The sequence below is a fragment of the Lissotriton vulgaris genome, chromosome 12, assembly GCF_964263255.1.
Source record: "Lissotriton vulgaris chromosome 12, aLisVul1.2, whole genome shotgun sequence".
In the NCBI taxonomy this organism is placed as follows: Eukaryota; Metazoa; Chordata; class Amphibia; order Caudata; family Salamandridae; genus Lissotriton; species Lissotriton vulgaris.
Window position 1 is genome coordinate 636684109 of NC_141700.1, and position 13193 is coordinate 636697301.

General features: G+C 42.5%; 1 protein-coding gene across 1 annotated transcript in view; it reads right to left on the bottom strand.

Moving 5' to 3' along the window:
- The window catches only part of CPNE7 (copine 7), a 358406-nt gene that overhangs the window by 35048 nt on the left and 310165 nt on the right, over positions 1–13193 (bottom strand). Inside the window, exon 10 of the mRNA XM_086945595.1 lies at positions 1344–1398. Within this exon, the coding sequence (XP_086801721.1) occupies positions 1344–1398 (55 nt within the window). The remainder of the gene's footprint in view (positions 1–1343; positions 1399–13193) is intronic.

Genomic DNA, 13193 nt, shown 5'->3' on the forward strand with positions numbered 1-13193 from the left:
AAGAAAGCACAGCGGATGGTCAAGTCTTTGGAGTGCAAAAGGACTAGTTGAGATTCATTTCCGGGACAACATAATTGAGCTCAGAGGCGCAACTAGAGCCAAATTTCGGGGGGGGGGGGGGGGGGGGGGGTAAGAAAAAATGTCAAATAGCAGAAAAGGTACACATATAACGGAATTTGGACCAAATGGGGCAGAGAAATAGCCTCAATGGTGATATAGTTGGCGAGTTTTCGCGATTCAGGGTAGTCAACTTAGAAATTTCCTATGTAGTAAGATCAAAATGAAAATAGCGTCCAAAAATCATTTTTCCATCAAGAAGCTTTATAAATGTGGAGTAACGCTGTATAGGCTCATGCAAGAATGTATCATCGTCAAGCGGCATGATAACCGGGGGGCATATTATCAAGCCTGGGCGATAAAATTATCACCGCTTTATCGGCAGGAAACTGCAGATAAAGTGGCGATAATGGGCTTGATAATATGCTCTATGGAATTCCAATCGAAGCTCATGTTAGATGTCCTTCACATGTAACATGAGCTTCGATTGGAATTCAATAAAGCATATTATCAAGCCCATTATCGCCGCTTTATCTGCAGTTTTATCGCCCAGGCTTGATAATATGTCCCCAGCAGTGCAACTTTGCAACGAGTGCACAATCCGTTTCCTCTCGTATAGAGGGCTGTACATTGCAACAGGACATCATGTCATGGAACGAGCTGACGCGATATGGGTGTCACTGGGGATTGCAGTGGGCGCAACCAGACAATGATGACAGCTATCACCTAAGAAAATCTCTGTGCCATGGAATACTATTAGTACTATTATTTATATTAGTTTAATATTACATGTACTACTATTATTAATTTATTTAGTTGTGTTTTTTTTTATTTTTTTACAAATTAAACACAACGATTGCAAAATACCACCATCCAAATTTCCCGGCTCTCAGTTATTGATTCCATGTCAGTAGTTCACCTATGCCAGGGTGTTTTAGTTTTTATTTGCATTCTGGTACTTGTAGTCTTGTTTATTCTACTGTAACACAGACCTGTAAGCATTAGAGTGCAGACAAACGATGAGCTCCTCAGGCACAACATTCAGAAACATGAGCTCCATATAATTTCCAATGGCACATCATATTACTACTCTCTTCTTCATTTCAATCCAGAGATTCCATGGCAATTATTGCCAAGGTGTATTTGAGCTAATTTCTACATTTTACACACTGCATAAAATGATCCTCTGTTGTGAGGATTTCTCTGAGAAAGATGAAAATTGAATGAGCAAACAGTCCAACCTCCTCTACTCCCTCTGACTCTGTCTTCCTTCAGCGGTTTCTTACCTCATACTTTGGAGGAATCCTTGCACCAAATCCTAATGCTGAGAACTTCTTGTCACTGGAGGGAGGAGAAAGAAAAGGTTAGACACGAAGATTAGCAACAAAAGTCTACATCATACCAGGACACGCATCGAACATGAACCAAACCAATAGGTATTTAGGCAGATATGACGACATGTCTCATGTCCTCACAAGTACCATTGTCCATTTCTGCCTTGGGGACCATCATCACTTTGCATTCTGGGGCCAGTGACCCAATACCCATGACTCAAAAGGTTTTATCAAATCTTTAATCGGTTTTCTGCAAAACACTCACGAACGATGACATTAAAAATACATACAAAATGCTAAAAACCTTTAAAAAGCCTGTACTTGAACAGAAATTCATATCCCTTTCTGGATGTTCCTTGTTGCTCACACCAAGCTATTCATTTTATGCTTCAGTTCGATTATTGTAGGAATTATGGTAATATTACCCTCAGTGATACCAAGGCTTTTGCCTAGGGTGTTATCACAACATCTAATAAATTATACCCAAGGTACTTTGTAAAGATGGTCAAGGGAGAGACAGTCAGGTATTAACGCCCTATTCAAAGTAGCTTCATACAAATAGAATACCAAAAGTACACAGGCCTTGTACTAATTGTATGCTCAATATGGACAGGCCTCATTCCTTTCTGCAGAGAAACGCAGGGATGGATTGTGGAACAGCATGCAATGTAAATGCACCCCGAAGGTGAAGCCAGGCATCCCAGCGCTGTTGGGGCCGTTGTGGAGATTAAGTAAGCTATTGCCCAGAGTTGCAGCTTCTGGCTATTGAAATTTACGCCTTTTGCAGTGACTGACACGCAGAATCAGCAATATCAGGCATTTCCCCGGAAGGCTGGAAGGGTGGGGGCAGTTTTTTCTGCTGCTGCGGCTGGTTTTGTTCCTGGGGGACGGTTTTGCAGCAATGCTGCAATATCGGCCCCCAGTAACAGAAGCCGCAAGCAAGCGTTTCTAGCCTCCTGGTGCCAAGCACTGCTTCCCCAGGGGGTGGTCCGAGAAAATTGCCAGGGCTGGTTCTGGTTCCCAGTCCGGCCCTGGTCAGTATAGCCCCAGACACTGAGCCATAACGAGCAGCAGACACGCTCTGGCTATTGTATATTGTGAGTAGGGGTGAGCGCAAAATCCGTTCCGCTCGCGGATTTTGCGAATTTATGGTAAATTCGCGATCCGCGAACTCCCGCGAATTTACCGCGAATTCGCAAATCCGCGAGCGGCGGATTCCGGGGGCAAAAGTTGAAGCCTGGCTGGCCTGTTGTAACTATTTTACGATGGCGCCGGCAAGCTGCCAGCGCCATCCTAAAATACTTACTAAGTTAGCTTCAACAGGAAGCTCTAATAGATAAAATAAAGCAGGTGCTCGCACCTGCTTTATTTTATCTATTAGAGCTTCCTGTTGAAGCTAATTTAGTAAGTATTTTAGGATGGCGCTGGCAGCTTGCCGGCGCCATCGTAAAATATTTACAACATGCCCTTCCTGTGACTTCAGTGACTCATTCATCAGCCCAAAAACAATTGTGAGCGTCGTCGAGGCAGGTGTGCCTTCTTCCCAAATCTACTGTGGAAAATCAGCTGTGATGCTGGATAGAGGCCTTTGCATCCTTGACTTTCACGAGCGCAATACCCATGCTGTTCCTGTGACCAGGAGCTTCTTTCTCTTCATCTGCTGAACTGATCTTTCTCTGACCTTTTATACACACAAGAAGCATGTGAACTCTCATGGAAGCCCTGCCCGTTTGGCCCCGCCCACACACTCGCGGTTTGCACCGTCTTCCCGCCATTCACCCACTATGATGGACAGCTCACTCAAGGGACCCCTGCACCCTTCGGGGCGCCTGACTTTGGGCTTGGAAGCCCCCCCCACACACACTCGCAGTGTGCACCGTCTTCCCACCATTGACCCACTATGATGGACAGCTCACCCAAGGGAACCCTGCGCCCCTCGGGGCGATTGCATAGTAACACACACATGGCCGCCGAAACTCATTCAGCAGGGCAAATCCGCGGATCCGCAAATCCGCCGATTTTGCGGATCTACGATCCGCAAAATCCGCTGATCGTGGATCTGCAAAATCCGCCCATACCTAATTGTGAGCATCTCACTAATGGGCCTTGACCCCAATTTGGAGGCCAGCAAGCAGATGTAGCAGTTTTACTTGGCTGCTGGGTCTTGGTGTGAATATGAGGAACCCAATTCCTGATGCTGTCAAACAAGATCCCTAGAACGTAGAGTCACTAGGGATTTGGATATTGTTGATGACAAAATGGCTGGTTTTCTTAAGGATTACCCTGAAACATAGATTTGCCATAAATGCAGTGGAAGAGGTCAACAACAATTGTAGGCCATTGGCTGTGTGTGCCATAAGGACAGTATTATCTGCGTATATAACTACAGGAATTGATCTAGTACCCATCCTAGTAAATCAGTGGTAGAATTAAAAAGTGCACCCACGAACCCGTTTAGATAAAGCAGAAGGGGCCAAGATGCACAACCGTCTTACTCCCATATTCACTCAGAAAGATATTGTACAATTCCCCCGTGCCATAACTGACCTTAGCAGTAGCGCTCAGATTTTGAGGATTCAGAAGATGAATAATTTGCAGATCAGCTCCTAGCAAGCTTATTATGTACCATAGTTTGAATGACACAATCAAACTCACTGCTAAGGTCCATGAATCCTAGGAAGTGAAAGCCCTTCTTGGTCTGTGTGTATTTTTCCACTAACAGTTCCATGTTTAGACATTGTTCCAGGGTCTCAGACCCTTTCTAAAGCCAAACTGCAGATCTGAGATAATGAAGTGATCTTCGGCCCATGTTTCCAGTTTCTCCAAGAGCATCATTACTAAACATTGACATAGGTGTCCAGGAGAGAAATTGACAGATAGCACTGTGGTCAGATGTATCTCCCTCCTTAAAGATAGGGACAAAAGTGAAATGTATCCATTTGTGTGAAAAAGGTCCTTGCTGGTGGCTATCTGGACTTTGGTTATAGTGGGGCCCATAATGCAAGTTTATCCTGAAACAAATCCATGGAAACCCCATCAGGTCCAGCAGCCTTCCCTGCTCAACTCTAAAGGAGAAACTAGATGTCTCACAATTCAAAGCGCTGTTGCCCAAAAGGCCACGACTTGCCAGGGCATTAACAGGTGATTTCGATGGCTTCGGAACATTTAAAAAGTCCACCACTCTGATCAAGGTAATTGAGGTGCCCCTAGGGTTTGGAGGTCCTTCTGGAACTTATAGACTGTTCTCTCTGTAAAAGGTGTGGCCCACACACAGTTGAAAGATAACTTTACATCACTGGGATACAACTTTTCCAGTCCACGGATTTCCTTTTTACATGTTGTTGTTTTCAGGTGCTTTGGTCTAACTGAACTAAACTATGATAACAATTCCCAGAATGCACTTATTTGGTAATAGGAAAGTTGAAATTCTGAGAAAAGGTTCACTGTGAAATAGCCATAAGGTGACAAGTTTTCCATGTGGGCGATGCCTGTCCTTCTAACACATGTGGTGTGGGAGTTTGAAATATAAGAGACCAGAAGATGCAATGACCGTAAAAACAATTCTTCCCATGATCTCTCCCCAAAGTAGACTACTATGGGCTGGGGGAGCAAAAGGAGTCACAGGCCACTATGATGCTGGTTGGAATTTGGGCCACGCTCCATATTGCTCTCAATCAGCTCAAAGTCGTGACGGTCACTTTGAGTCTGCCCTCATTTTGCAGCCAACATAACTAATCGTGCTTTGTCCTAACTTTTCGGCCAATGTAACTAAGCATGCTCAGTAGTGTGATTTCTGTTTCTCCATCCATTACTTAGAGGTTCTTGGGTTACTGCATCCATTTCACTCCCTTGAAGTACTCCATCCCCAAGCAGACGTCTTCCAGAAGCGCAAGCTACAGCACCAGGAAGGTGTGGAACCTCACTGAGAAGTGCCAGATGACAAATGACCACAAAGCAAAACATCAACAGAGGGGAAGAAACAGGAGGGGGCACAAGGGACAGAGAGACAACAAAAAGGAACAAGAACAGCCTTACTAACTGGGTGTTAGTCTCACATCTTGAAACAAAAGGCACATTAATTGGGTGAGTTCCCCTTCCTCTTTAGGTCCTTTGGGGTTCAGCCATGCACAATGAACCTCTTTAGTTGGAATCTCATGTGCTGGAGTAAAAGCTCAGTCACTAGGTGTCACTTTGACTTCTTGGCACATGATCCTATTCATTCAGTATGGGTTTTCAGTCTGAGAGCGATGTATTTATATATGTCTTTGTGTTTATGAAGTACTATACATATTTGGGGAAGTTGTAATATATTGTGTACAACAAGTTGGCGTTTACTTCAAATTACATTTCACATTTGAAACACATACGTCTTTACCACACAGAGAGATGAAATTATTCTGCTAGATTTACATATAATTCAATTCGGTCTAATGCCTAGGCAGGGATTCAAACAAAGAAATACAGTTCTTGAGTCAACAGTATGGCCACTTGGACACATCTCCTCCCGTTTAACACTCATTGGCTGTGGGTCTCAGTTCTTGGAGCTCAGTGTCACGCACTGGGAGTGGGTCTCACACGATCGTCACACTCATTTAGTGTGAGGCCCACATCTTGGTGAAGAGACTCACTTGTTCATTGTGAATCCCTCATTTCAGAGTGCCATCTCTCTCCCTGGTTATTCTTATTATTATTGTTGTTGTTGTCATTATTATTATTATTATTATTGGTGTTGTTATTTTTTATTGTTATTTGTATTGTTTTTGTGTGTTCAAAATATTTTATTGAAATTTTATATCAGCAAATACATAATAAACAATAAGCAAGACATACAGAAAAATTGAACATTGCAAAAATCTTGTTAAATATAATTGAACATTGCAAAAATCTTGTAAAATATCAATATATAGGAAACAATAATTAATAAAGCATAACAAAACAAAATTCAAAAAGGGAAGGGAAGGAGAGGGAAACTATAATAGCAAAAGCATGAAAGTCAATAAATAGAGCTACTATACAAAGTCAAAATATATAAAAGAGATTAATAAATTCTATATCTTATCATCTATTTTGGTCTCCTATTGATATATATTTATCGCATTAATATTGTATTGTTTTTAAGTTATGGGAAATGCACAAAGTAATACGTGCCTCATAAATATGTTATATTCCCTCAGAACATGTGTTATTAGTTTAACTTTTCAATTAAAGAATCAGCAAATACCCTTAATTTCTGAAATAGCAGCAAGAGTTTTTCGAAAGAATCCAACTTCTGAGTAAACTTCCTCTGTAGTCTCACTGACCTTAAGAGCTGTGCTCCCAAGCCTTTAGTACCAACCCTCTAAAATCTCACTCCATTGGGCACTTAGCCTTGTGAGTTCTAATGATGAGGCCTTGTTTAAGGTCCATGGGGTCATGGATTTACCAATGGAACGTGAAGGAGTCAGACTACTGAAAGCCCAGGGGCAGCTGCATCACATGCAAGACTCAATTCAATTCAATCATCTTTATTCGATCATATAAAAGATCAGATAAAAAGATCAGATAAAAAGATCATAAAAGCACAATATAAATAGTTCATATTAAAATTATTTCCAAAAGACTCTCTATACCACAGACCGAACCCAACCCAAGCAATCTAATCATATCCGGAGGCAATGCCAGACTAGGAGACAAAACAATGCACGAAGGAAAAATCAGAGGACAGGCCTTCTGTGCTCCGGCACCTAAGATCTGGTACAATATTATTATCCGTACTAACATTACCATGGCACCAATACTCAAAGGTCAGAAAAAGGCTGCAAGCCCATCTCTGAATACATCCACCTCTTCCTAGAATACTACACAACCCCGCTTTACACCTACCGCCGGTATAAAGGTCTGCTGTTTTTCAGCAAGGGTATCCCCATAGAAATGCTAACACATTCATACATACACACATACACACAGATGCTTTTACTTGGAGCAATCAAGAGAAAGGGTAAGGTTCCTGTTGGAAAATGTTTGTATACGCGCCTTTTGACGGTGCCACAATTCAGGGGTAAAAGCTGATTTAAACAAGACTAGTAGAGAATAAAGAGAGACAGTGCAAAGGACAGGTGGGATAAGAGTAGAAATAGTCAGGTGGGAGTGTGATGATGGAACTAAGAGAGAAGGGCGAACACAGATAGGAACAATGGAATGAGACAGTGGTGGAACAATGCAGAATGAAGAACGGAAAGAGATAGTGGTGGAACACTGCAGACGGAGGAATGAAAAGAGACAGTGGAGGAACAATGCAGGTGGAAGATTGAAAACAGACTGTGGTGGACCTATAGGCAGAAGAATGAAAAGAGACTGTGCTGGGACAATGCAGACGGAAGAAGGAAAAGAGACAGTTGTAGGGTAATGCAGAGGGAAGAATGAAAATAGCCAGTTGCAGAACAAGGCAGATGGCAGAATTAAAAAAGAGAGTGATGGAACAGTCCTGGCGGATGAATGAAATGAGACAGTGCTAGAACAAAGCAGGCTGAAGAATGAAAAGAGACAATGATGGGACACCATGCAGGCAAGAATGAAAAGAGACTGTGCTGGAACAGTGCAGATGCAAGAATGAAAAGAGACAGAGCTGGAACAATGTAGATGGAAGAATGAAAAGACACAGTGGTGTAACACTGCAGACGGAAGAATGAAAAGAGACACTGAAGGAACAATACAGATGGAAGTATGAAAAGTGACAGTGGTGGACCGTGTAGGCAGAAGAATGAAAATAGACAGTGCTGGGACAATGCAGATGGAGGAAGGAAAAGAGAAAGTTGTAGAGTAATGCAGAAGGGAGAATGAAAAGAGACAGTTGCAGAACAATGCTAATGGAAGAATGAAAAAAGAGAGTGGTGGAATAGTGCAGGTATAAGAATGAAATGAATAGTGCTAGAACAATGCAGGCTGAAGAATGAAAAGAGACAGTGCTGGGACACCAAGCAGGCAAGAATGAAAAATGACCGTGCTGAAACAATGCAGATGCAAGAATGAAAAAAGACTGTGCTGCAACAATGCAAAAGGAAGAATGTAAAGAGACAGTGGAGGAACAATGATGACGGAAGAATAAAAAGAGAGAGTGGTGAAACAATGCAGGCAGAATAATGAAAAGAGACAGTGCTGGAACAATGCCGGCAGAAGAATGAAAAGAGACTGTGCTGGAACAGAACAATGCAGTAGGAAGAATAAAAAAAGACAGAGGAGGAACAATGCAGATGGAAGAATGAAAAGAGACGGTGCTGGAACAGAATAATGCAAAATGACGAAAGAAAAGACACAGTGGTGGGACCATGTAGGTGGAAGAATGAAAATAGATAGTGCTTGAATAATGAAGGCAGAAGAATGAAAAGAGACAGCGCTGGGACAATGCAGTCAGAAGACTGAAGAGAGGCAGTGCTGGAACAATGCAGAGTGAAGAATGAAAAGAGACTGCTGGAACGATGCAAAAGGAAAAATGGAAAGAAACAGTGAGGGAAAAATGCAGATGGAAAAATTAAGAGAGAGTGGTGGGCCAATATAGGTGGAAGAATGAAAAGAGAAAGTGGTGGAGCAATGCAGGTGGAAGAATGAAAAGAGAGTGCTAGAACAATGCAGATGGAGGAATGAAAAGAGACAGTAATGGAGCAATGCAGAAGGAAAATACAAAAAGACAGTGGTAGAACAATGCAGATGGAGCAAAGAAAAGAGACAATGCCGAAACAAAGCAGGAAGAAGAATAAAAAGAGACAGTGCTGGAACAATGCAGGCAGAAGAATGAAAAGAGACAGTGCTGGGACAATACAGGCAGGAATGAAAAGAGGCAGTTCTGGAACAATGCAAAAGGAGAGGAAAAGAGAGAGTGGTGGAACAATGCAGGCAGAATCATGAAAAAAGACAGTGCTGGAACAATGCAGGCAGAGGAATGAAAAAAGAGTGGTGGAACAATACAGACGGAAGAATGAAAAGAGACAGTGCTGGAACAGAAAAATGCAGAAGGAAGAATAAAAAGAGACAGAGTTGGAACAATGCAGGTGGGAGAATGAAAAGAGACAGTGCTGGGACAATGCAGGCAGAAGAATGAAAAGTGACAGTGATGGAAAAATGCAAAAGGAAGAATGAAAAGACCCAGTGATGGAACCCTGCAGACAGGAAAAATGAAAAGAGAGATTGATGGGCCAATGTTGGCAGAAGAATGAAAAGAGTCAGTGGTGGAGCAGTGCAGAAGGAGGAATGAAAAGAGACTGTGGTGGAACAATGCAGGAAGAAGAATAAAAAGAGACAGTGCTGGGACAATGCATGCAGAAGAATGAAAAGAGACAGTGCTGGAACAATACAGACAGAAGAATGAAGGGAGACAGTGCTGTAACAATGCAAAAAGAAAAATGAAAGGAGACAGTGGTGGAACAATGCAGGCGGAAGAATGAAAAAGGCAGTGGTGGAACAATACAGACGGAAGAATGAAAAGAGACATCAGAGGAACAATGCAGATGAAAGAATGAAATGAAACAGTAGGTGAGCAAAAATCAATCTGGTTATCCAGAGGGGCAAAACATTTTGCAGGAAGTCTCCAGCAGAGGATGTGATGACCCACAATTCACAGATCACAATCCACCTCTCACTAGAAAGTGTGAAAGCGCAAGAGGTTAAAGAATTGGCACACAGTGCCCTAAACAAAATCTGCTACAAAAAACAGTGGATTCTAGTAATTAAGAAATCAAGGGAAAAATTTGACATACACTAGATAGTTAGTATGTCCTTTGTCCAGCCGGACAGGAATTTATTTGAAAAATGCACACAGTTGGAAATGAATCTTAAAGTAATGTCAAAAGGGCACAGCCCGTGACCCACAGTGAACAAGACAAAACAACAAAATTCAGACAGGAGCGAACAAGGCGGTCTGTATACTTGTAATCAGTGAACAGACTTGATTGCTTTTTAAAGTACCATTGTATATAGTATTCATGAACATTTTAGGTACATATGGTACTAATGTGTCGATGACGTTTCGATGCCGAAACCTTAGATATATGGCATCATCTTCAGGACAAGTATATAAATCATGTTTGTCTTGGAAAGTAAAAATAAGAATTGCCTTTCATAACAAGGCTGATTGCTGTCAAAGGACCTTGAGTCAGTCAGCGCGTACGAATTTGGGCAGTGGGAAGCCCTTCAAACGAGGGTCTATGCGTGAGGATCCCGTGTTTCTCTACGAGGCCATCAGGATCGAGGCTCGGATTATGTCGGTAGCAGAGTCGCGGTACGCAGCATGTCTGGCAGGGATCGCAATCAGCCTTGTTATGAAAGGCAATTGTTATTTTTACTTTCCAAGACAAACATGATATATATACTTGTCCTGAAGATGATGCCATGTATCTAAGGTTTCAGCATCGAAACATCGTCGACACATTAGTACCATATGTACCTAAAATGTTCATGAATTCTATATACAATGGTACTTTAAAAAGCAATCACGTCTGTTTACTGATTACAAGCATACAGACCGCCTTGTTCGCTCTTGCCTGAATTTTGTTGTTTTGTCTTGTTCACTGTGGGTCACGGGCCGTGCCCTCTTGACATTACTTTAAGATTCATTTTCAATTGTGTGCCTTTTCAAATAAATTCCTGTCCGGCTGGACAATGGACATACTAACTATCTAGTGTATGTCAAATTTTTCCCTTGATTTCTTAATTACTAGGGTCCACTGTTTTTTGTAAAAGTTAACGCCCAAGGTCCCTAGTCTAATACCTTCAGGTTCCCTTGTCTCCCTATAATACTAAACAAAATCTGCGTCATGATAAAATTTGTTTTTTTTATATAGCGCTTAGCACCACAATCCTGCCATTTCTGAGCTTTGTTAAATGACCCATTTTAATGGCCCTCAATTTAGCGACCTCAGAAGAATGGAACGATGAGTTTGCCTTGGCGGGTTTGAACCTCGTAAACTTCACGTTACAGCAGATGTCAGCGACAAGCATTAACTCGCTGAGCAATTTTACCCTGAAAAGTGTATTAATGCATAAAAAAAATATATATTTTCTATTCTTAGAGACTCGAAGTTGACACATTTTGGATGCAGCCCTAAGTAAAATTCTATATCACTGTGAAGATCCAGTGTGTGCTTTGCATAGGAGGACAAAAGGTGAACTTGTTTACAGAATTCTCAGAAGTGAACTTGCTGAAAAGAAAAATGCAACGTGCTTGTCTCATTTACAAAAATAGCAAATGTCTTCTTTTCAGACTGGAAATCTTCTGCCACCAAAGTTCCTTTGAACATAGCGTTAAGAGTTTATTCATGGCCTTGACAGACAAGAATTCTTCTCTTTAAGCTGCATGAAACGTTCAAGTTTTTAGCTGTTTTGTGCCTGCATCCAAAAATAAACCAATCACCAGAAAAGCAGAAATGCAAATGCTATCCTGTGTCAAGTAATTTCTTCCCATTGTCCTTGAACAGCCTGCCACAAAGAAGAGTTCAGCTAATTGCGCTCAATGCAGGAATCAGCGCTCAGACTGGTAGTTTAATCTGTATTATTTGCTTTGTTTCTGGGTGTTTTAGGACAAAAGGATATAATGACTTGAAAGAAGAAGACCGCGGCTGCCTCTCTCCCTTCTGTCTCCAGCATCATTCCTGGCCACTTGGCTGCCAGCTAATCAGCGAGCTGCGGCAGGCTAGCCCGTCTGCTGATGAGGCAACTATGGCCAAGTGTACACTGCGAGGTGGACCACTCAGGTGATAGTCTGGGAGGGCTGGGGAAGAGACAGTCATGTATCAGGTTCTGATAGCACAGTAAAATGATTAAAGTCTTAGCTTTGTGTTCATTAGTCGATGAATCAAATCCCAGCTCAGCTGACTGACACAGCATGGGATCTTGGCCAAATCTCCAATTTTAAGGTGATAGAAGATTAAGTGCACTGAGAACTCTTCAACAGGGCATCTTGTTTTCCGCTACCTACAGGTCCGCCATGCGTTGCAAACGCACATACCACGAAATATTCGCCCCCAGACTCCTCCCCATTAGAGGATAGGTTTTAGATGGGGACCTACCCACAAAAGCAATCTCACTAACATATAAGAAACTTATCAACCACACTGGGGATCCACTCCGCCAACCGAGAGTTAAATGGGAACAAGACGGGAAAATCTTAGATGATGATGACTGGACGGCGGCAGTGGCCTCCCCAAGGGAGGTGGCCATCTCAGCTAGACTACGCCTCATCCAGCTCAAGATACTCCATAGAGTACATATAAGAGGACCTTGCCTGGTGAAAATGGGAGGAGCGGAGGGGAGTAAATGTAGAACGGGGTGTGGCCAGACGGGTACGTTCTTACACATACTATGGGAATGTGACCGCATACAGCGCTACTGGGGCAAGATTCACACAGTAATGAGTGACGTATTGACAAAGGTTGTCTATCTAGAAGCAGAGATGCTGTTAAATGTATGGGAGCCCACGGACCTGAAAGGGGCACAGAAAACATGAGTGACGCTTGGCCTCATGATAGCCAAACGAAACATTGCACAACTTTGGGGAGCTGATCCTGCCCCAACTGAGGAGGCCTGGATAAGGGACATGGACTTGTGTATGTTTAGGGAGAAGGCGGTGTATGTGGCAAGGGGCTGTCCCTGTAAATGGGTTTCCATCTGGAACGCGTGGAATATATATCGAGTATCCAGTCATTCATCATAATAGGGTGCACTATCCCACACTTTTGAAAGGTGCAACATGGCACAAGGAGGAACAATGTCCCCCATGGGTAATGTGGTCCAAAGATTTTTTTAGTCACTAATAATTTTGCTCTTTGATGGTCA